Source organism: Ostrea edulis, chromosome 1, assembly GCF_947568905.1.
Source record: "Ostrea edulis chromosome 1, xbOstEdul1.1, whole genome shotgun sequence".
In the NCBI taxonomy this organism is placed as follows: domain Eukaryota; kingdom Metazoa; phylum Mollusca; class Bivalvia; order Ostreida; family Ostreidae; genus Ostrea; species Ostrea edulis.
In genome coordinates this window covers 58,082,068-58,107,077 of record NC_079164.1, presented here as the reverse complement: position 1 = coordinate 58,107,077, position 25,010 = coordinate 58,082,068, and the positions used below count along the sequence as shown (strand labels likewise).

General features: G+C 34.6%; 1 protein-coding gene across 4 annotated transcripts in view; it reads right to left on the bottom strand.

The window, feature by feature from the left end:
- LOC125664627 (dynein axonemal heavy chain 10-like) overlaps positions 1-8,308 on the bottom strand; it is a 228,130-nt gene extending 219,822 nt beyond the window's left edge. For 3 of the 4 annotated variants that reach the window (XM_056154597.1, XM_056154594.1, XM_056154601.1), the window contains exon 1: positions 7,809-8,097. In XM_056154597.1, the coding sequence (XP_056010572.1) occupies positions 7,809-8,025 (217 nt within the window). In that variant the 5' untranslated portion in view covers positions 8,026-8,097. Of the gene's footprint in view, positions 1-7,808 lie in introns of all 4 variants that reach the window. The other variant, XM_048897447.2, reaches the window with a different exon arrangement.
- Positions 8,309-25,010: the final 16,702 nt, after the last annotated feature.

The window sequence follows — 25,010 nt, the reverse complement described above, 5'->3', positions numbered from 1 at the left end:
TCCCCGGGGGCCATGATTTGAACAAACTTGAATCTGCACTATGTCAGAAAGTTTTCATGTAAAAATCAGCTTTTCTGGCTTAGTGGTTCTTGAGAAGAAGATTTTTAAAGATTTTTCCTATATATTTGTATGTAAAACTTTGATCCCCTATTGTGGCCCCATCCAACCCCAGGGGCCCATGATTTGAACAAACTTGAATCTGCATTATGTCAGGAAGCTTTCATGTAAATCTCAGCTTTTCTGGCTTAGTGGTTCTTGAGAAGAAGATTTTTAAAGTTATTCCCTATATATTTGTATGTAAAACTTTGATCCCCCCTTGTGGCCCCATCCTACCACCGGGGGCCATGATTTGAACAAATTTGAATCTGCAATATGTCAGGAAGCTTTCAGGTAAATTTCAGCTCTTCTGGCCCAGTGGTTCTTGAGAAGAAGATTTTTAAATGACCCCACCCTATTTTTGCATTTTTGTGATTATCTCCCCTTTGAAAGGGACATGGCCCTTCATTTGAACAAACTTGAAAGCCCTTCACCCAAGGATGCTTTTGGCCAAGTTAGGTTGAAATTGGCCCAGTGGTTCTGGAGAAGAAGTCGAAAATGTGAATAGTTTACAGACAGACGGACAGACAGACAGACGGACGGACAGACAGATGGACGCCGGACAAAATGTGATCAGAATAGCTCACTTGAACCTTCGGTTCAGGTGAGCTAAAAATGTGGAAATAAAAGTGAGTCCAAAATAGAAGGTCCAAAATCAATGCTCGTGCATACACACGCATGTGCATGTGCTTCGAGCACATTCTAGGTTCTTGTAGTATGTACCTACGAGGGTTGTTCGTAAAGTTCGTGGACAAGCCTAAATTTAAATAAAAGTAGCGTTATAGATATTTATTATTAGCATATTTATAATCCTTTACTATCTGTGAATTATAAAATATAATAAAAAATTCCAATTTCAAATGCATGATTACACAGACTTGGGATGGTGACCCGGAGCACTGTGAGTGAGCGAAGTTTTAATAAAAGAAGTTGTTTATCATTTCACACATTTCATTTGTATTTTGTAAAATTCCGCAGATATTGAGATGAATTTTACATTATGACGTTGACAATAGTTTCAATGTCACACCTGCAAAATTTGAATGTTCAAAGTTTCGAAATGGCAGAGAAATCGAGGTTTAAATTGAATCTATAAAGACAGGATCATCATTGTTCAAAAAAAGGATGTTTTCGGAAAAGGTGGAGCAGAGAGCAGTGATAAAATTTTGTATAGACATTGGAAAAACACCCACAGAGACCCATAAATTCCTTAAACAGTCAGAAAAACATTGTAATGTGAGCCGTTCATTAGTGTTAAGTGGCACAGAAGATTTTCGGACGGAAGGGGCAGTTTACGGGATGACATGCGTGAACGAAGACCATCTTTCCGAGATTGCAGTGCTGTAAAAAATGAAGTTCGTGACATGATTGACAGTGATCGGCTACTAACAGTTCATGAAATTGTAGGAAAATATGGAATTTCAAACACTACGGTACATGAAACTTTATCCCGGCCATGATCTAAATATGAGTCCTGTCTGTGCTCAATGGGTGTCGAGAATTCTGACAGATGAAAATTTGGCAAAGAGAGTAGAATTGTCAAGACAGTTTATAAACAAGAGGCCCACAGGCCTTATCGGTCACCTGAATACTAGTGAAAAAGTATCTCTACTTTCATGGGCTATGAAATCTAGAAAAAATTTCCTGTTCTGAATATCTAAGCTATATTCTAATGTTCAGCAACAGTATAAAACAAGAGGTACTGTGAGCAATGCTCACTAAGAATACCCCCCGCTTACCCCAATCTCCCAAAGGGTGTTGGTAATAGGTATAAACAACCTCTTTTCTGAGTGTAAAAAACAAATGGCATGACAAACCGAACCATATTGCTACTTCGATGTCCAGTGTGCATGACCTTTGACCTTTTGACCCCAAAATCGATAGGGAACATCTTCATTCCATGGGTAGTCCATATGTATGATATGGTGACTGTAGGTGGAAAGGATAACGCTTTAGAGCCCGGAAACCATATTGCTACTTCGATGTCCAGTGTGCTTGACCTTTGACCTTTTGACCCCAAAATCGATAGGGAACATCTTCATCCCATGGGTAGTCCATATATATGATATGGTGACGGTAGGTGGAAAGGATAATACTTTAGAGCCCGGAAACCATTGCGTCTACAGACGGACGGACGGACAGACGGACAACCCGATTCCAGTATACCCCCCCACAACTTGTTGCGGGGGGTATAACAAGACGTGTTCTTAAAACTTCACTGCCTTCAAAAGTGCATACACTGATGAAAGGCTTTAAATAATAGATGTATTAACATTAAAACATCAAATGACTCAATTTGGACTCATCCTAAAGTCATAACCCTGGGTTGTGAAATTCACCATTTTTTGTACATGCATCCTTTTCTGCTATTCCTAAGTATGCATTTAGATTTGATACAGTATCAGCAAACTTACACATAAATACTATATACTAAGTTTGGCCCCACCCTGGGGTCAAAACCCTTACTCTGGGGAAAATCAAATTTACAATTTTTGTAAAAGACGGTACCTGCTCTATCCATTTAGTTTCAATTTAGTATCAAAAGCACTAAAGAAAATGTATTTAAGTGTTTTACACATAAACACTATATAACAAGTTTAGCCCCGCCTTGGGGTCAGAACCCCTACCCCGGGGATCATGAAATTTACAATTTTGGTAGAGGACTTCCTGCTCTACATCACTATAATGCATTTAGTTTTTCTTACATGTGTGCGGTTCTTTGAAAATTGGTCATTTTTGGGCAGTTTTTGCCCTGCCCCTAAGGCCCAAGGAATCCTGAAATTTACAAATTATGTTCCCCTTGTTCCAAATATGTTTCATACCAAATTTGAAAAGAATTGGAATGATAGTTATCAAGAAGTTAAAAATGTCTATTATTCACAGGTTTAATAATTGACCATTTTGGCCCCACTTTGATACCAAACCCTTACCCCTGGAATAATCAAATTTACATTTTTGGTAAAGGACTCCCTGTTCTTTCTAAATATCTATTTACTTTCAATTTAGTATCAATAGCACTAAAGAAGATGTAATTTGTGTTTTACACATAAACACTATATAACAAGTTTGGCCCCGTCCTGGGGTCAGAACCCCTACCCCGGGGATCATGAAATTTACAATTTTGGTAGAGGACTTCCTGCTATACATCACTATGTATTTAGTTTTTCTTACATGTGTGTGGTTCTCTTGAGAAGAAGATTGTTGAAAATTTGTCAATTTTGGGCAGTTTTTGCCCTGCCCCTAGAGCCCCAGGGGTGATGGAGTCCTGAAATTTACAATTCATGTCCCCCTTGTCACAATGTTGCTTCATACCAAATTTGAAAAGAATTGGACTGGTAGTTATTAAGAAGAAGTTAAAAATGTTCAATTGTTAACAGACGATGACAGACGACAACGAATTGCACCATTGAGGCATTGCAAGGTTTTTGGACAGAATTATTACAATCGACGAAAGCTAGTTCCACTACTATGATCCTGAAATAATTAAACAACAGTCTAATCAATGGAAAAATATGAACTTTCCTCTACCGAAAAATGCTCTCACACATACATCTCAGACAACTCAATTAGAGATCGATTTACTTGGATTTGGGTGTCTTTTAAAAACATGCATCCTCCGTACAGCCCAGATTTAGCCCCTATGGACTTTGCCGTATTTCCGTACATAAAGTCTTTTTTATGCGGACAGAGGTATGATGATTTTGCAAGATCTGATACAGGAAGTGTTAAATGTGATTTTACGTATGAAACCAGAACAGTTTGTGCACATTTTTTATGACTGGTTTAAGCGAAATAAGAAATGTGTTGAGTTAAACGGCGACTACGTTGAGAAAAGTTAACTCATGTTAAACAGGAAATTTAACTCCCCTTCCATTGCTCAAAGTGGTTTTCTCTACAGTCTGACTGTCTTTTATCGCTGAATGTGTCCTATCCACGCTTTCCTGTTGCCATGTAATTCATGTTTATACATTTGAAATTCCGTGTGCAAAGTCACATGATCATGAATACTTCGAAATGAGGCATTCACTATCCAACTCAGAAAATACATGATTAAATTAAGGGTGCACTGATATATCGAGATCTCGATATATATCGATATTTAACTCTGTGCCGAGTATTGATACATAACCTTCGATACACCTACCGATATATTCAGTGATTTTTGGGGGGCCAAAATGCCACCGATATTTGGCTGTTTCCCCTCACAAAAATTAGATATTTTTTTCCCAATTATATTCATATGTTTTTCCCAGTTTCAAATCTAGGAAAATTAGGCCATTTTAAACAAAAAGTTACCGTATATTGCTGACAAAGACTAAATACGTTTTTTTTCTTCAGTTTTATTCTCCAAACCACTGCACATGCAAAAGGTTTTGTAAAGAATATGTAAAACAATGGAGGCATCCTTTTAAGCAGATCATTTATGCAGCGTAATATAATAATTTCCAGATACACATTAAGCCATATTGTTGACACTTTCAGTTTGACCGCCATTATATGTAGGGTCAGGCTAATAACAGGAAGTGGCCAACAGTATAGGATTTTACTGAAAAGCACAAACAGGAGAGACATTCGGGAAACTTGATTATTAATATAATAATTACAAGATTATGGGTACAAATGGTGGTGAATTAATAATCAATTATTTTTCTTTATGAAATTAGACAACAAGTATTTCTTAGAAAAAGCAAATAATATTTATACAAGTTGTCTCAGACTTCCCATACATATACGATGTTAAATAATGATTTATTTTATGATTTTAAATCAGAGCTGAAATAAACCTCAAACAAGAAAATTGTTATTTGATTATTTTATGTATCTTAAAATTACCATTTTAATTTATTATGAATGATTTTTCCCAATTTGAGGAAAACGTCGCTAATTTTTCCCAATTCAAAAGGAGGGATGATAGTTTGAAAAGCAAAAAAAATCACTGATATTTCTTTACAAATTCGCGTTAACTTTCAATAATTTTGATCGGGATCGACCTTCCTATTATTCCTTATGCAAAATGTCACCTAGAAAATTGAAGCAATGGGGGAAAAAAATTCAAAAAATGAGCAAAATGCAATCTGTGTTCAGCAGTAGTTGCCACGTCGGGAGGGACAACAAATTTGATATTTCATTTGCACTGGCACCACAACATTGTGTTAAATAACCTGATCCCACCTCTGGTATATTCAGGGGTCCGTGTTTGTCCAACTCTCTCTATTTTGTATTCCTAATAGGTGTTATATAAGATTGATCACTGTTCATCATCTTCACCTTTCATAAACGCACCAAGACAACTCATGTCTTCGGAGATGTTGGCTATGTATATGTATGTGCATGTGATTTAATTTAAAATTCTTACCTTCGTAACAGCGTCAGTTCGTAATGAGAAAATTAATCAGATTTAGGAACATATTGGGGGGGAAAATAGTTGCTACTCTGCATGAAGTCGTGAATTTATATACTTTGATTGAAGTTCAATTAATGAATGCAATTCTCTTCTTTTTTACTTTATCCCAGGAAGAAGAACAAAGAAAAAAATGTTTTATGTTTTCATTTTTTGTTCTTATCTGTTTTTTGTTGATTTTACATTGATGAATAATAAAAACCAATATATCGTGTATCGTTAAATTTATAAAATTGTATCGTATCGAAATTTTCTGACCAATATTCAGCCCTAGATCAAATAGGAAATCAGCTTGATCAATTTTAATCTGATTGAGTTAAATTGCATAATTTGTATAAAGTGTATAACTTGTATAGCTTAAATTGATATAAAACATGTGTTTTTTTATTCCTACGACAATATATATCCAAAGATTACAGCATATAACAGTCTATGCGAAAGACATCGGACAGTCGGACCTGACCGATGTGCAATGCCTCAGGTCCGATGCATCATTTTTTACACCGGACCGGAATGTCCGATGTCTCAGTGTCCGGTTTTGAACTTTACTATTTTGACACCGAGTCATTTAAATGTTTGTTATAAGTAAAAAATATCGCACAAATCCAAATGCGTAAATGAATGTGATTAAAACTGCAAGGACTGTCTAAAGTATTATGCGGGAGTGATCCCCGGTAAAAGAAAAGCTGTTAGGCCTACTCAAGAGAAGAATATGGACTATGAGTCGATTTTTTTAACGGCCTGCGAGATGATTCAATACGTACGGTTTGGAAAAAATGGCCGACCGTGACATTTTCACGTATTTCACTTTTTTACATTAGGTTTTTCGGACTGACAAAATCTGGTTCGGTCATGTGTGTTCATTGATTACACAGGACCGAATGTCCTGTGTGGTCCAAAAAACTTTCACATAGACTGATATAACAAGTTTTAAAAGTTTGCGGCCGGACAGACAGCAGACAAAAAGAGATCAGAATAGCTCACTTGAGCTTTCAGCTCAAGTGAGCTAAAAATATTTTAAATAGGAAAGTTCAAAACACTATATTTATATTACAAATCGTATTTTTCTCTAAGAACCAACCAATTTCAGCACGCGACACAATCCATTCATACTGACCATGAACAGATTATGAACTAGTTTAAAGCACACGACTGAGAGAGCGTAATAATTTGAAAAAAATACAACATGTGTTATAAAGATCTCGCAAAGTCACATCTCGGATTAAGATTGTGAACTTACGTGGATTATCATCCCAATCTTGCGGTCTCCCAGCTCCAAAATACAGTGCACCGTGCAATGTTCATAAAAGGCAGGGTAAGACGAAGTGTGAGGTCATGTCTATGTTTTGACGTACGTCACAATACGACTGTGACATAAGCGGATCTTAGGAGTTCGTTTTATGCAACAAAATATTTCCTGTCACTTATACAAGCAATGTAAAGAAACGGTGATTTAGTAAATGAATATAAATATAAGAAACAAACATCACTTTAGAGCTGTTCATGGTCAAAATGAATGGATTTGGATTTGAGGCAAATTTCTGTGCTAGTGCGATTCACAGAATTTGCCTCCAATCCAAGTCCATTTATATTGATCATGAACAGCTCAAAAGTGATGTTCATTTCTTAAGTAAACTTGAGGAATTTGGTTTCATGAAACCGTTCTTATTTGAGGATGAACCCAATCAAATTTCCTTGATAAGTCAGAGTAGTACAAACCTGACTTTGCAGATCAAGAAAATTAAATCATTTCCATAAATTTCAGTCTCTCGGTTTGCTTAAAATACAGGCTAGCAGATGTGAATACATTAAATAAATTTTATTTAGAGTGGAATTGTTTTAACTAAATATTAATAAATAAAATTACCTGATCGAAATAATCTTATAATCTTATAAAATGTTTAGGCCTACTGTATTCAACATGTGTAAAATTACAATGTACAATGCATTCAACATATTACATTTCTTTAGACAGAAAGGGGTAAGATCTTTGACAAGAATTTATATATATATATCTTTAAATTAATATAGTACGTACAGCATAGTGTCATTAACTTCTATACATTTTACTAGCTAGATCTATATATAATTAATTGAAAACCACTTTTCTAAATCATTTCCATAAATTATTAACTTATCAAGATTCAATTTATAGTAAACTTTGCACGATTAACAGTACAAATAATTGCAGTACAGTATCTGGTCGTTAAGGGTCTCATTTTTCCCTGTACAGACATACATATATCATTATTATATGAATGTAAGAACCACGAAAACACCACACTTAACGTCATTAACTGTCAAAACATACCACATTCTACTTCTACCTCCTCTTCTTCTTCCCTGATTATTTTGTAAAACAAAATAGAGGATTCGTTTTCCTCGGGCGTGTCATTGAGGAATTTTCCAAGTCCTCTTTCAGAAACACCATCATCTCTTTCCAACAATTCTTCGAAAGCCTCGGGTTCTTTTATGTCAAGTGCTAAAGCGACTTGTTTCCCAACCCACTCAAACCTCGGATCATCCATTTTGATGATCAACTATTTCGCAGTTCTAGTCCTTTAGTCCTAACACAACATGCTGGTTAGGTTGTTAATCGGTTATGTACATCCGCGTTATGAAGTTCTCAGATCTATAAATTCATTATTAGATACTTCTCCCTAAAGTATTTTACCAAATGTGTTGTGTTTTTAGTTCAAAATGTCTTTGTCGTATCATTGTATAGGGTTTTTCTCTTTTAGCGTATGATGATTGATGACTTTGGAGAACTATTTTTCAAATCATTCCGCCATGTTGTTTGAATCCGTTGCTACTGACAATAGATGTTTACAAAATACAGGGTCGCCAGACTTCTGGAGAACTCGTACCCAGGAGAACTCGTACCCAGGAGAATTCTCCTAGAGAAGTTGTACCCATCAATATCTGCAATCGGAAATCCTCGAATGTCTCGCGCACTCGACATAGAATTCCGATTGCAATATCTGGGTATGAGTTCTCCTGAAGAAAAACTTTGTCATTCAAATAAAAATGTGGGTACGACTACGAGTTCTCGAAAACCTTTGTCATTTTACCAAATAAAAATGTGGGTACGAGACTCCTGCAGAAAATACTTGGAGTCATTTCATACAAATCTGGGTACGAGCTCTCCCGCCCAAAAAAATGTAATTTTTGCTAGCGCGCCCTCGGGCGTGCTCCGCACAGTTATGGGTAGGCCGGAACCAGGCTACCTCGGGCCCAATCACCTCGGGCGATGGTTCGAGCACATTCTCTAAATAGAGGGCGTGTTACACTAGCCTGGTACCCGAGGGCCTCGGGTACCAGGCTATAGTGCGATGAGCGATGAGCGCACGGAACTTTGGGTAGAGAATGGTTTCGAGCATATAATTTCTACCCAGAGTTATCGTTCCTTCGCTCCACTAATAGGAAAAGAGTTCCCATAGACCTCAATACTAACCTTTGGCCCTCTCACTAGGCCTAATTAACTATATATTAGCTGTATACATATGTAATTAAAAACAATTGACCGCAAACATTTCAAAGTTCGTTCCAAGTGTTGATAAAAAACGACAAAAAATTATATAGGGTCCCGTGCAGGAATGAACGAATATGTAACAAAATTAGGTGACGAGATCCATTTTTTTTTTATTAAATGTGAAAAGTTTGCTGATGAAAGAAAATCTTTTTGTGGTGCTATAAAAAAAAAAAAAAACAGTTAAAATTTTTACCAAACTCAATGATGAACAAAAATTCATTTACATACTATGTTCTGAAGAGCCATCCATTCTAAATATAACTGGAACATTTATTTTGAACAATTTTGTATATAACTATGTGTTATGTAATCACTTCTTTCTTTACTTGTATATGTATATGTACATTATTTGTATGTATTTTCATGCTGCCCCTTGAGGGCCCTTGATTGGAAATAAATATAGTTAGTTAGTTATACATAAACTGAACTACATATTTTACCCATTTTTGTATAGGCCATATTTATGGAGCGCAAGGAAGATGCGCGCATCAATTGAATTGAAGAGAGCAATAATTGAATTGAAGCGCGCATAATTCATTTGATGAGAGCAATATTAGCAATAATTGAATTGATAATATCTTCAAATAATTGAAGATATCTTCAATTATTTGAGTTTATGTTAATTCGGTGCTCCATACATATTGGTACTTTTTTACAAAACAGAGCAGTCCTAGGGCAGTCCCACTTTTTGAGAGAGCAGTCCCAGAGCAGATCCCGGGACTGCTTTCTGGGACTGCTTGGGTGTCAGGTTGGGTCTGGTTGGTACTGTAGCTGTATACGCAGTTATTGCACCGTTGTTTGTAATCTACGTTCCGTAATCGGTCCTCATGTGACTTATCAATATTAATGGTTGAAGGTAGAAAAACTGTATTGATTTAATTTCAACTCAATATAGTTAGATTTGAGTAATAACCAAAGAAAATGTGTATGTTGCCACATTCTTAAAGATGTCAGACATACAAAAAACAGAAGTACATGTACATATGTTATCATCAGAAAATCACACATTTTCGTTATATACAGAATAATTAAAATAGATAAAAACTTGTTGAAATGACAAACTTTAAATGTCAACAGTTTTTTAAAAAAAACCTGCTAATTCATAAATATGTATAAATTAATTGTGGATATTGGGGAAAGCATGTATAATAGACATGCAGTAGAAGAAATACCAGCTAGGAGTTATTGCCCTTGACAACATTTTTAAAATTATAAATAATTGATTATCTATGGAAAATATAAACTTTTTCAGTATCAATAGTTTACCAGTTTTTTGGTTTTTTAAAATTTTATTCAGTGAATAAAATTCCTCTGAAAGATATATTTTTATCATGCACAAAGTTTGATTTAACCCTTCGGTAGCAGGATAAAAAAAATCACACTGATTGCAGGAAGGGGCCTTCGAAACCCGGTAGTAGAAATTTTGATCATAATACCCCGAAATATATTGACAGATTTTTTTTTTTATTTTTATGTGTGTGTAACTTGAACACTTACCGACTTCTTATGATAAATTTGTGCAATATATTTCTTTCTGCCAAGAAAATATCTAACATAAATGTCATATTGGTATTCTGACAATTTTCACAAAATAGAATTTTGCTTATTATTGTCGACTGAAATCGAAATAAAATTTATCATCCTATTTGTTACACACTGAACTCATTTTCCAGTTTATCATACATAACTTAATAAAATTATCCTCCATCGTAACATTGTCTATTCTCTTGTTGTTCATGATGTTTGTAGTAGTTATCCCATATAATATTGTTGGTTATGTACAGACAACCCACACTTTTAACAAAAGAAAGCACGCCAAACTATGGTACAACTTAAAAAACGCACTACTTGCAATACCGGGTCTTCGAGGCCAAGGCCCTTGCAGACCGATTTTTACCATAATACGTTTTGGTTTACATCCGTATGGGCCATATATCAGTTATCTAGTTTCATTGTCTTTTCAAAATGGAAGACCTAAAGCAGTATATTGCAGGAAAGGGGTAAGTACTTATTTATCTTGCACTGGTAGGTCACTATGGTTGAAACAAAATCCAAAAAGTGAATCGTGCACATCACGTTTTTTCTTGCAAGTAAATTCTAGGGGCAATAACCGCTTATTTTGGCGAACTGTACCGACTAAATTCAACCCAAGTGTCAGAAGCTGGTTTGCTAAATTCTGATCTGTGAAGAAATTGTCGGTAATGTTTCTGTGTGATCCGAAAAACGGAGTAGAGAGCTCCACTGATATCTTCATCCCAAGGCCAGTTTAATTGAGAGTTTCTTCCTTCTTTACCGAAATAAGGGATTCCTTTCAGCGGGAAACAGATTTGGGAATCTACAATCCAGAAAAACTTTATTCCATACTTATCAGGGTTTGCAGGTAAATACTGGATAAACCCGCATCGGCCTCTGAAAGGCATAAGCTGTTCATCAATAGTTAGGTTAATCCCTGGTCTGTAATATTGTAGGAGAGTTTTATTGAACTCAACTCATAATGTTCGGATAGGGGCAAATCTATATCTAACCATGCGTTCCTCTCTTGTTGCTTTGTCATCAAATCTTAAAACTGCCATCAAGTCTAGGAAACGTCTGTGAGATAAGTAACGCACCACTAAGAACTGGAACCCCGTATTCCTTACTCCACAACTGACTTCCATCTACCAGGTTCTGCTTCAGATGTTTATTGTAATCAGTGTACCAATCAAGGCCCATATCTCTGTATTGTCTGTTGGCTTCCTACATGTTTAGAATTTTCTACCATCTTTCTTCTCCCTTTAGAATTTGTATGTTCAACTATACTACTAGTATCTATCATGCGCGGAGTAACGAAAAGTTTGAACATTTCTGAGATGTTGCTGATATGATTGGTATCAATCAATTTTTGAACTAGCCCTCTGATCACATTACGCTGAGGAGTTTTGGTGTGTGCATATGGTTGTTTACTCCAACAGTACTATCTTTTCCAGTAAAATGTGGATTTAACATATTAACGTCAGATTCACTATCGTCTGATTGGCTGTCAATTTCACCCACTTCTGATTCAGTGGATGTATCTGATCCATTATTTGGGACAAAATCAGGATCGGATTCACTACTCTCGCTGTAATGATCAGAACCTCCTTCAAGTTCATCATTCGAAATATCACCAAAAGCCTCAAAAATGTTTCTCTGCATCCTTCTCGTGTAAAATGACTAGATAAATTCCAATCAAGCCATTTCATTACTTCAAGAAAGTAACTTAACTTACTTTTAAGGGCTCGGGCCTTCAAGGCCCGACATTGCAATCAGAGGATGTTTAGAAATAAGTGTGTATATTTCCAGTTGTAAATATTGTTTTGGCAAAATGGCATTATCATTACCTTTCTGGGGTATATTTAGGAGAATACATATAGGGCCTCGTGTAGCGACAAATATATATATATATATATATATATATAAAGAAGCGGATCGAGGAGCTGATTATAATCAGATTGATATTCATGCTAAACTTATTTTGTTTCACGGAGGCAGTTTTTCTGAAATTCGGGGATACCCCTCCATTTTAACGCTAAAAATCATATAAATCGCTTAAACTCGAATTATTTTTGGCAAATTTTATCAATGCACGTCTTTTAAACTTATTTTCAAAACTGTTTGAATCAACACATAAGTTCCAATTGGTTTATCAATTATTTGGTTAACTTAATTTTATCGATCTTTCATGCAACACCTTTAGGGAAATTAACATGAGACGTGCAACACCTTCTTTCTGAGTGGAAATGAAGAATGTGACACACAAGCAGACATTAGCATTCCCTCTCTCTTGTTTCTGTAAGTAAAACCTGCATGAATATAAAACTTTAGATGAAAAGGGGAAAATATACTGATATCATTAAAATTCATAGTTAGTTGTTCATCTTTTAAAAAAATTACAGATTTGTTTCATTATTTATCTATAATAAAATTATGACAAAATTAATATAGATCTATGATGTATATATGTGTATTTACATCAGGTCTGGGGTCAATTACATAACAATGTAATGCATTGCATTACTTAGAAAAGTTGACATTACCATTACCATTACTCCTATTTTGAAATGTAATGCATTACATTACACATTACTTGAGAATGCATGATATTACATACTGATATTAAAGAAATGGCAGAAAAATTATTTCTTTTTATGATTTATGAATTTTGATTATACCGTAATCGTAAGCACACCACTGTTAGAAAACACATTGAAGTGTGGACTTACTATATACCTTAGGTATTGGAACTAAAATGTTGTTCATTGAATACTATTTTAACTCTTAATTTAAAGACAATATACATGAATATGAAGTTGATCTTTTTGTTCATAAGGTCTAAAAGTCAATCACTAACATAATGAATTAATCTAAATCTCCAAAATATCATCAAATATTTAATGGAATGTAATGTGCATTACAGTATATTTTCTACAAGTAATGCATTATATTACCATTACTTGTAATGCAAAAATGGTCCATTACACTGAAATTGGCTGTCATTACCAGTACACATTAACATTACCCAGGCTTAATTTACATGTACTAATATCCCTGCCAATATGATCCATAACAATACAGATCTTCACTGATGATACTGATGTTTGTGACATTTTTTAATTTTTAAATCAGGTGAGCATTTTGAGAGACTGTTCATAAGCAGATATGGAGGAAGTTATAAATTAGTTCTCAGAACAAGAAGTTAAGCTAATGATAGGAGGAACAGCAGTTCATTCCACAGTATGGCCAAAGAAATTATCCAATATATGAAATGAAAGACCCGACTGAAAGAGGAGATTTGATGTTCTTTCATATTGGAAATTGAAAAATCTTTGAACTATATAACATAGACACGTTCCATCACTTGGGGGGATAACACTTAGTATATTCCCCATGCTAACTTTCAGATGGGAATGTGTTGCACAAGAAATGCTTGATCACCATCCTTTTTTGATTTGAAACCTTTTCTAAGCAAATAATTGTTATAAATGAAATTTAGCTATTTTATTAGTAAACATGTTTTCTGCACAAGTGTGTGTTTTGACATTTAATGCTATGATATTGAAATATTCTCAAACAATGGAAGATCACTACCAGTTACTTCAAATGAAAACCAACAACAGGAATCGAACCTGTTCCTCTTCTGTACAGATACGCAAGTGTGCACCAGTACACCATGTTAGCATATGTTAAGAACTGGTAATCTTGGAGTGTAAATATCGTATAATTCTTGTGCAGTTGATACTGGTTAATGTGATCTAGAATAGACAAGTATATATATTTCTTGTATCAAGAAAGTCTAATATTATGAAATTTAGATAAATCTAGTATAATTTCTGTATGTGAAATGCCTTTAAACCTGGTTCAAAGTAATGTCTTTGCAACACAGTGATGATCTGGGTTAGAAGAGGTCTTAAAATCCAGCTGTGAAGTCATTCTATTGTAATAAAGCTCCATTATTTTTCAGGAATGGAGAGTTTCAGACAACTACTTAGTAATGTTCCGTTTAGCTAAATATGATTTTTTAAATGAACACATTCCCCTGATTCCCCATGCCTCTGTCACTGTTTTAACAAGATTTATGCCCCCCGTCGCCGCAAAAAAAAAACAACAACAACCCCAAAACGTTGAAGCACAAAAGTCCCTTAACTCCTGTAAAATTTGTAAAATCTAAATTGTGGTGGAATATTATCAACTACATATTGTGACTAACAATCTTGCAAAATTTGAAGAAAATCCATACAGCAGTCTCTGAGGAGTTACATCGACAGTGTTCCTATAGGTATCACACCGGTAATTATTTTCACTATATATTACTATAGAGGAAAAAAATTCATTAAAAATCAGTTTACAGAATTGATGCCGAATAACGCAGTCAGAAACGTTCTATGTTACCTATCTCGTCTGTCGACACCAGAAAAACACCACCCTACGCGGCATTTTCGAAAATAAATTACCCGCAAACAAGACTACCCTCAAATCCACGTGTTTTTCACATGTGTGTAAACAGCCGAAGTACACCTCAGGAAGTAGCCTCAGCTACCAACAGCAAATAGTTCTTTGTATACACTTGGTTATTTCTACAAATTACACAAAATTTCCTAATCAGGGGTGCAAAAATTAAGAGAAAAGAAGAAGAGGAAATGAGAGAAATCGCGCAAGGAAAAAAAATATTTCTTTAAATATATGGAACTACAATTGACTAAGTTCATTTTGATTGGACAATTACCGATGTGATACCTATAATGTAGCATGTACAAATTCAACAAAGTCCCATAACTCCTGTAAAATTTGCCGAATCAAAATGCCAGCAAAGTATGATCAACTACATATGGTGACTAACAATCCCACAAAATATAAACAAAATCCACAGAGCAGTTTCAGAGGAGTTACATCGACAAAGTGTTCCTATAGTGTAGCATGTACAAATTCAACAAAGTCCCATAACTCCTATAAAAATTGTCGAATCAAACTGCCGGCACAAAATGATCAACTACACATGGTGACTTACAGTCCTACAAAATATGAACAAAATCCGTTGAGCGGTTTCTGAGGAGTTGCGTCCACAAAGTGTTCCTATAGTGTAGCATGTACAGATTCAACAAAGTCCCATAACTTCTGTAAAATTGTCGAATCAAAATGGCGACGTAATATGATCAACTGCACATGGTGACTAACAATCCTACAGAATATGAACAAAATCCGTTGAGCGGTTTCTGAAGAGTTGCGTCCACAAAGTGAAGTGGGACGGACACACGGACACCGGTATTTCTATGTCCCCTTCCGTGTTGCGGGGGTGTTGATAAAACGCGGAACGGAAAACGGAACAGAATTTAAGAATTAGAATGATTAATATAACACAAAAAAATTGAAAGAAAATACTTTATTATGATTAAAATCTAAATTTTGGGAATTTGTTTACACGCGGTAAAACATTCTGTATCATAAATTGATAATGCGAAGTTGAACGTTTGTATAATAATTTAAAAAGCGTTTTACAAGAATTTTGAAATGTCGGCATTGACAGATGTGTTATCGAGCAGTGACACCTATGGGTAGAGAATGGAGGGAACACACGTACTTTACCCCCCCCCCCCCCCCGAATGGTTGGTTGTATATTGTTTAACATCCCTCTCTAGAATATTTCACTCATATGGAAACGTCACAATTGCCGGTGAAGGGCTGCAAAATTTAGGCCTTTGTTCGCCGCTTATGGCCTTTGAGCAGGGAGGGATCTTTAATGTGCCACACCTGCTGTGATACGGGGCCTCGGTTTTTGCGGTCTCATCCGAAGGACCGCACCATATAGTCACCTTTTACGACAAGCAAGGGGAACAGAGGACCTATTCTAACCCGGATCCCCACGGGACTTAAAATTTGATGTGACACATCAAATTTTAAGTCCCGTGGGGATCCGGGTTAGGGACCGGTCAATATTTATTGGGGGTTGGGGTTGGGGGAGGGGGGGACCGGTGCATTCCATATTTCCAGTTTTAAAAAACCTATGTCCTATCTTCTAAAAATAAAAAAAAAATTGCTGTCCTACATCAGATGTGTAATTAAAAAGTGTGTGTCCTATCTAATAAATAAATAAATACATGTATGATTAAACACTAGTTTTATTTTATTTTAAAAATCTCTGGAGTTCTTCATAATTGTTTCTCCAGTTATATCAGCTGAGGGATTGAAGCTCCCGAGAAACTTTTGTTTCCTTTGTCATGTTCTTGATCAGATAAACGGAGTTATCCGTACAGTGTGCCAAGAACGGCCTGACATTCGGTATGAAACAATTCAGACTGCATTTGACCCAATGATAGGTTGTAATGGCAAACTATCAAATTATTAAAGATGTATTTAGACTTTAGTTAAATTCTGGTCAGTATCTTTCAAGTTATGACCAACATGATTTTTATGATTGAAATCCTTACTCCATGCAAAACTTAAATGTAATTTTTGCAATTTTAATCATAGCTGAATACTTCTTTTGTAATTTTTAATTATTTTACTTATTTATTAATTAATTTATTATTATCTAATATTAAAAAATTTCAAAGGTCCAGTATTTTATTGCAAATTGTCTCTAGTATATTCAACTTGGACATGAAATAAAGCATGCACACTGTCAGTATTAATTAAAAATACTGGAGCTTTGAAAATTTTTGGGGGTTGGGACCGGTGCATTCCATATTTCCAGTTTTAAAAAACCTATGTCCTATCTTCTAATAATGCAAAAAAAAAAGTTGCTGTCCTACATCAGATGTGTAATTAAATAGTGTGTGTCCTATCTAATAAATAAATAAATACATGTATGATTAAACACTAGTTTTATTTTATTTTAAAAATCTCTGGAGTTCTTAATAATTGTTTCTCCAGTTATATCAGCTGAGGGATTGAAGCTCCTGAGAAACTTTTGTTTACTTTGTCATGTTCTTGATCAGGTAAACAGAGTTATCCGTACAGTGTGCCAAGAACGGCCTGACACGCATGAATTAATGCGCGCTTCAATTCAATTATTGCTCTCTTCAATTCAATTGATGAGAGCATCAATTTCGTAGAAATATTGCTCGCAATAATTAATTTAGAGCTCGCTATAAATGATTTTATGATCTCTTTAATTCAATTGAAGATATCTTTGATTATTTACAATGCTTTTGTATAAGGAATTAATGCGCGCATCAATTTTTTTAGAGAGAGCAACAATTAAATTAAAGAGATAATTAATTCAATTGTGGATATGTTGAATTGAAGATATCTGTAATTATATAGTTGCTCTCTCTAAAAGAATTATTGCTTTCTTCAAATGATTTAAAAATATCATTACCCCCCCCCCCCTTCCCCAATAAATATTCAATTAAAGAGAGACTTTATATGAAACGGCAGATTCTGTGGATGACTTCTCGTTCTCTGTAATTTCTGCTTTCCTTGTTCATGATAATCCTTTTATTTTGCAAAATGCTGATCTCCTCATAACATTGCATAAAATATTTTCCGTTTTCCGTTCCATTCCGTCTTCCGTTTCGTTTTCCGTTTCGCGTTTTAGCAGCACCCGTGTTGCGGCGGGGGACAAAAAAATGGAAAGAATAATTTTCATATCAAATCCTAATGACACAGATGAGAGTTGAACCCAAGACCTTTCACATGAAAGGCAGAAGCTCTATCCACCGAGCCACTGATGACCATGGAGTGTCAAATTAACATAAATTCAAATAATTGAAGATATCTATCATCAATTCAATTATTGCTCTCTTTAATTGAATTAATGCACGCATTAAATCAATTATTGCTCTCATCAAATGAATTAATGCGCGCTTCAATTCAATTATTGCTCTCTTCAATTCAATTGATGAGAGCATCAATTTCGTAAAAATATTGCTCGCAATAATTAATTTAGAGCTCGCTATAGATGATTTGATGGTCTCTATAATTCAATTGAAGATATCTTTGATTATTTACAATGCTTTTGTATAAGGAATTAATGCGCGCATCAATTCTTTTAAAGAGAGCAACAATTCAATTAAAGAGATCATTAATTCAATTGTGGATATGTTGAATTGAAGATATCTTTAATTATTTAGTTGCTCTCTCTAAAAGAATTATTGCTCTCTTCAAATGAATTAAAGATATCATTAAATCAATTGAGGAGAGCAATAATTGAATTAATGCGCGCATTAAATCCATCATTGCTCTCATCAAATGAATTAATGCGCGCATCAATTCAATTATTGCTCTCATCAATTGATTTAATGTGCGCATTATATCAATTATTGCTCTCTTTAATTGAATTGTAGCGCACATCAATTCAATTGTTGATATCATTAATTCATTTGAAGAGATCATTAATTCAATTAAAGCGCGCATCAATTCAGCAGAAGAATTAATGCTATCATCAATTCATTTAATGCGCGCAATAATTCAGAATTGAAGATATCATTAATTATTTGAAGAGATCTTTAATTCAATTGTTGCGCGCATCAAATGAATTAATGATATCTTCAAATAATTGAAGATATCTTCAATTATTTGAGTTTATGTTAATTTGGCGCTCCATATTTGTATAAGGAATTAATGCGTACATCAATTCTTTTAGAGAGAGCAACAATTAAATTAAAGAGATAATTAATTCAATTGTGGATATGTTGAATTGAAGATATCTTTAATTATATAGTTGCTCTCTCTAAAAGAATTATTGCTCTCTTCAAATGATTTAAAAATATCATTAATTCAATTAAAGAGAACAATAATTGAATTAATGCGCGCATTAAATCAATCATAGCTCTCATCAAATGAATTAATGCGTGCATCAATTCAATACGCCGGTTTCGAGATACACCCGAGTTATTTCCCTTTGGAAAACTCTCGTATATAGTGAGGCGTGAAACAATTTGTTTACACGCGGAAGTGGGACTAGTATTCATCACTGCGTAAGTGAATGTACTCAGTAAGTTTCTCGTACACTGTTAGATCACCCGAATTCGACTGATACACAAACTAAGTAAGTTAATATGTTTTACGGCGTGACCGTTTTTGAGGGCGAAGCAAAAAAGTTTTGGCATTAGTATCTATATCCAAAACAGGACAAAAATAACCCGAAGTTAGCACGAGGACAGAGCTGTATCAAAGCATCCTAATTTTGGACATTTGATCCGCCTATATATTGAACGCGGGAAATATAACGCAATCGATGTAAACAGTACTTTGTGACGTCATATTCAGCGTCGTTATTTAGCAAATTTACAAACATAGCGTTTGAACCACAACAAAAAACATGGCGGTAATCGTGGAGTGATTATATATGGTTAAGAAAATAAGATTTACAGGTTTTTACGGATTTTATGTAACATCTCAGAACGACGTGAACTAGGGTAGACGAAATTCAAAATGGAGGAATACATGTCCACGCGCTAATATTCGAATCGACGCCATTGGTACCAAACTTTTCAAGTTCCATAGGTATGGTTTAATTTTTCATTATTTTCCTATATTTTCCTTTTACACATGTATATACGTGTTACCTATAGGGAGAGCTCCGCTCTCACGGCCCTTCGGGCCGTGAGAGGGCTTCGCCCTCTATAAGTATTTAGGGAGTAATTAAATACATAGAATTCTTATCATATCACGTTATTTCGTTGGTCATAAGTACCATATCTAAGACATTACTTGCAAATATGACATTGTTTTTATGTTTCCACTTTAGTAAAACATTTCTTTCGATAGTATAATGTATTTCCCACATTTACATATTAAAAGAGAAGCCGCCTTTAATACATTTCATCATCTTCCTCGCTGACTGTAGGTCCACTCTGTCCCACTTCGTCATTCAAACCTCCTACACAAAAGACTTCGTACCTCGAAACTGGCGTATTATTGCTCTCCTCAATTGAATTGTAGCGCGCATCAATTCAATTGTTGATATCATTAATTCATTTGAAGAGATCATTAATTCAATTAAAGTGCGCATTAATTCAGCTGAAGAATTAATGCTATCATCAATTCAATTAATGCGCGCAATAATTCAGAATTGAAGACATCATTAATTATTTGAAGAGATCTTTTATTAAATCGTTGCGCGCATCAAATGAATTCTTCAATTATTTGAGTTTATGCTAATTTGGTGCTCCATAGATGGTAACTTGGAAAATTCAAACAATAAACTCTGACAAAACTATATCTAATAGTATTTCAGTTATAACTAGAGCAAAGCTCGTTGCAAAGCAACGAGAGGTCTTCCGTCGGAGCTGTGTGACATAAAAACCTTGAACTTGACCATATGTCCTTGGGTCAGGTCCTAATGCAGCCTCAGTTAACCTGAAAATCTGTTGTAAGTATGAAATCTAAATGTTTCTTCATTACTTGATATGGCCAGGATAGGGTTTGTATTTTCTAAAAAGTGAACTTGACAATGTGACCATGGGTCAAGACCAGGACATATTCTTTGATCATATGGAAACTTTTTATCAGTATTAATTAAAAAAAATTGTCATTAGTAAGATATATATTAAGACTCTAATCCATTTTTAATTTTTAGACCTTTAGAAATGGTGCAAATGACCTTACCGGTACATCAAGAATATTCATGTTATGGTCATTAATAATCTTTATGTGAAGAATGAGCTTACGGTGTATTTTTAAAATTAAATGACATTTGATACAGGAACCGTACATGAGTATGTGTGTGTGTGGGATCTAACTTTCGCCTTCTTTCCCTCTTCATATGTTATACGTAACATCACCCCGGGAAAAATTATTTGAAATACTTATCCAGTGATTTTACAAAAGACGAATACAAGTTAAGTTTTTAGAAAGAAAATAATCAACTGTGACAGGAAGATAAGTACTGTAACGATATAAGTAGTTTGGCTACGCTGACGATTCTGACTTCTCGTATGTAATTATGAAATAGTTTGAGAATTTAATATATATCATTGAAATGAAGCTATAAAGGTGTACTATAAATTTTTATCGTTTGGTGTTTAATAAATGTATACTACTCAAGTACATGCGTGTATGATCTCATTCCACGAATCAGTCTTTTGAGGCGCGCGTGTATGTGGGATTAAATTCTTTCAGCATTTAACTTTTCAGTCCCAATAATGAAGAAAAAATTACTATTTAAATTTATGAAATTTATGGCTCAGGACATACAATAAAGGTTTATAGCTGTTACCAATATTTTATCATACAACAAAATTATGATAGCATAATATTCAGACTGAAGAGAATAATTCATCGATTTTGAATTATTTATACATACAAATCAAATAAATTGCTCTCAAATCTTGAATATTTTATTAGACTTTAATATCTATCTGCGTAAATACATGTAGGTATATTATGTACACAGTGCGCACAGAAGTCGCGTATGAATTTCACGCCAGGGGCACGTTCCGAAGTTACATAATTTGGACCAGGAGTTCTGAATCAATGTTTAATCAAAATCATTGTTTTTAAACAATAAAACAACAAATCATTTGAAATGAGACTGGTCGGCCATGGGTTTCTGAATATTCTATACGCATGTTTAGATTTGGTTTAATCATGATTATAAACTATTGATTTCAAAACATGTTCAGAAATAATTCGTTATGTTTCACAACGAAGAATTTGAGTAAAGCTTGTGTGTTCAGTTAAAGTAGTGTGAAATCACAGATCGCTAGTCCAGCAGCGATGAATCTCCGATATTAAACACACATTCAATTAGACATGATTGAGAAACGAACTGCATATTAAATTGCAGATTTTAAAATTGATGCCTGACTCAATACTTTGAATTCAAAACAAATCAAACGTAAGACCAGGGACGTATAAACAAGTATATACATCCCCGGAAAGACTGAATTATTCGAAAAATCCAATATGATCAAAAACATAACATTCTGAGTTATATTTAGGACGACAATGTTTACTTTGTGTACATGCCCTGGTTCACACGCGATGGTTCCTCGAGGCGTAATTGTAAACAAAAACAAACCCCGCGGTGTATGTAAGATGCGTGTAGTTAATGACTGAGTTACGGTATTCTCTGCTTGAAGGTTTGTTTCTTCAATTAAATATATCGTTGTTTTAATAACAAACGTAGAAGAGATAACCTTTTCTTCTTTGGAACGATTGTTTATATTAAAGCTACTAAATAATAAATAAAAAAAGTTGTCGATAGATGATTTTTAAAGGAACCATAGATCACGTTAAAACCTTTTTTAAAAAGAATATTAGCATTTCATGAAGTCAGATTTATCAATTAAAGCAAGTTTATTTAAGTTATACGCATACTTTCCCCCCTTCACCTACTTAATGATACGGTTACCTGTTTGCGAGTCAAGCTTTTTACTCATATATAACACAATACTCGGGCACAATATTATGTTTATGAGATCAATAAGATGTTAAAGAACAACTTTTCCAGCGAAAGCCATATCGAAATATTTACCGTTTTTGAGTTATAAAGTGAAAACTTTGAAGATTCCCAGATCCCTAATTGAAGGGGCCAGCCCCTTTTTAGGGATATCAAAGAAAGCTCTTAACATTTTGCACAACTTTTGTTCTACACGTCTTAACAAAATATTTTTAGTTTAAAAGATACAAAGGAAAATATGTGTAATTTTTTGCTCCTTTGGGTGTCCTAATTTTTGAACCCTGTCAACCACCATTTCGAACGCTGTAATCAAAAAACAAAAAACGATGTGCACAACTACAATGCTCCTACTTTTCATTTTCAATGCATTTTCTGCTCAAGCTTATACAGTCTCGGAGCCTTTGTCTGAAAACCAAAGCCCCTAAAATTTCATTCAAAGCGGAATAACTCGTGAACAGAAGGGAATTTCTGAAATGTAGTACATGATTTTAAAATTGTTCTGTAAAGTTTATAAACCTTGAAAATTTGAGCAAAATCCATGCAGAAATGAGCGAGATATGAAGCTTCAAAGTTAGCGTCTAGGAAAAAAAAAAAAAAAGAATAATAAGAACTAGATGCGATCTCGTTGCGAGCAACGAGTGGGTCTTCCGTCCAATTTTAGATGTGATGAGATAAGAATTTGACCGAGATTTTCGTTCATAAATAATGATACAAATATATTGTCTAGACGTACAATTTAGCTTCGGTAATGTTTTACAAATATTGATCATTTAAGAGTTATGAATTAAAGAATCTCTGCCGCTCTTGGCCACTAATTAAAGGGGTCAGCCTTTTTTTCGACAAAAAAGTTAATAATGTTATTTACTGCGATACAAATTCGAGACTGATCAGGCGAGTCATGTCGCCCGGAGGCCTATTTTTTGATATCATTCTAGATATATCTCGCAAAACTGAACAAATTTTGTTCTACATGTCCTATTAAAATTTTCTTGAGAAAAAAGTTATTGATTGCGACATTTATCAGACTGTTAAGGCGAGTCATAAGGCCCGTGGGCCCTTTTCTTGATATCGTTTGAAAAATCTTGCAAAACTGAGCAACTTTTGTTCTACATGTCTTATCAAAAGTTTTTCGAGAAAAAAGTTATTGATTGTGACACTAATCAAACTGTTCAGGCAAGCCATGAGGCCCGTTCGTCTTTTTCATGATGTTGTTCGAAAGATCTTGCAAAACTGAACAACTTTTGTTCTAGATGTCTTATTAAAAGTTTCTTGACCAAAATGTTATAGCTTGCAACAATAACCCAACTGTTCAGGTGAGCCATGGGACCCGCAGGCCTATTTATTAACATCGTTAGTTAACACTTGCGAAACTGAAGAACATTTGTTCTACATGTCTTATCAAAAGTTTCTCGAAAAAAAAGTTATTGATTGTCACACTAATCAAACTGTTCAGGCAAGCCATGAGGCCCGTTCGCCTTTTTCATGATGTTGTTCGAAAGATCTTGCAAAACTGAACAACTTCTGTTCTAGATGTCTTATTAAAAGTTTCTTGACCAAAATGTTATAGATTGCAACAATAACCCAACTGTTCAGGTGAGCCATGAGACCCGCAGGCCTATTTATTAACATCGTTAGTTAACGCTTGCGAAACTGAACAACTTTTGTTCTACATTTCTTGTAAAAAGTTTCTCGAGAAAAAAGTTATTAATGTTATTAATTGTGGTACAAATTCGACTGTTCAGGCGAGCCATGACGCCCTGAGGCCTATTTTTTTTTTTTTTTATATCATTAGATAGATCTTGCAAAACTGAACAACTTTTATTCTACATGTCTTATCAAAAGTTTCGTGAGAAAAAAGTTAATCATTGTAACAGAAATTCAATGGTTCAGGCGAGCTATGAGGCCCATGGGCCCATTTTTTGATATGACACGAAAGATCTCAATAAACTGTACAACTTTTGTTATATATGTCTAAGCAAAATATTTACGAGTAAAAAGTTATGATTTAAAACGTGGAAAAAAATGGGACACTTTTTTAAACTCCATTTTCGACCCCTACCGAGCTTTCATACTAGGCACTTCCGGAAATTTTTAAAACCCATGTGCACAACTACAACATG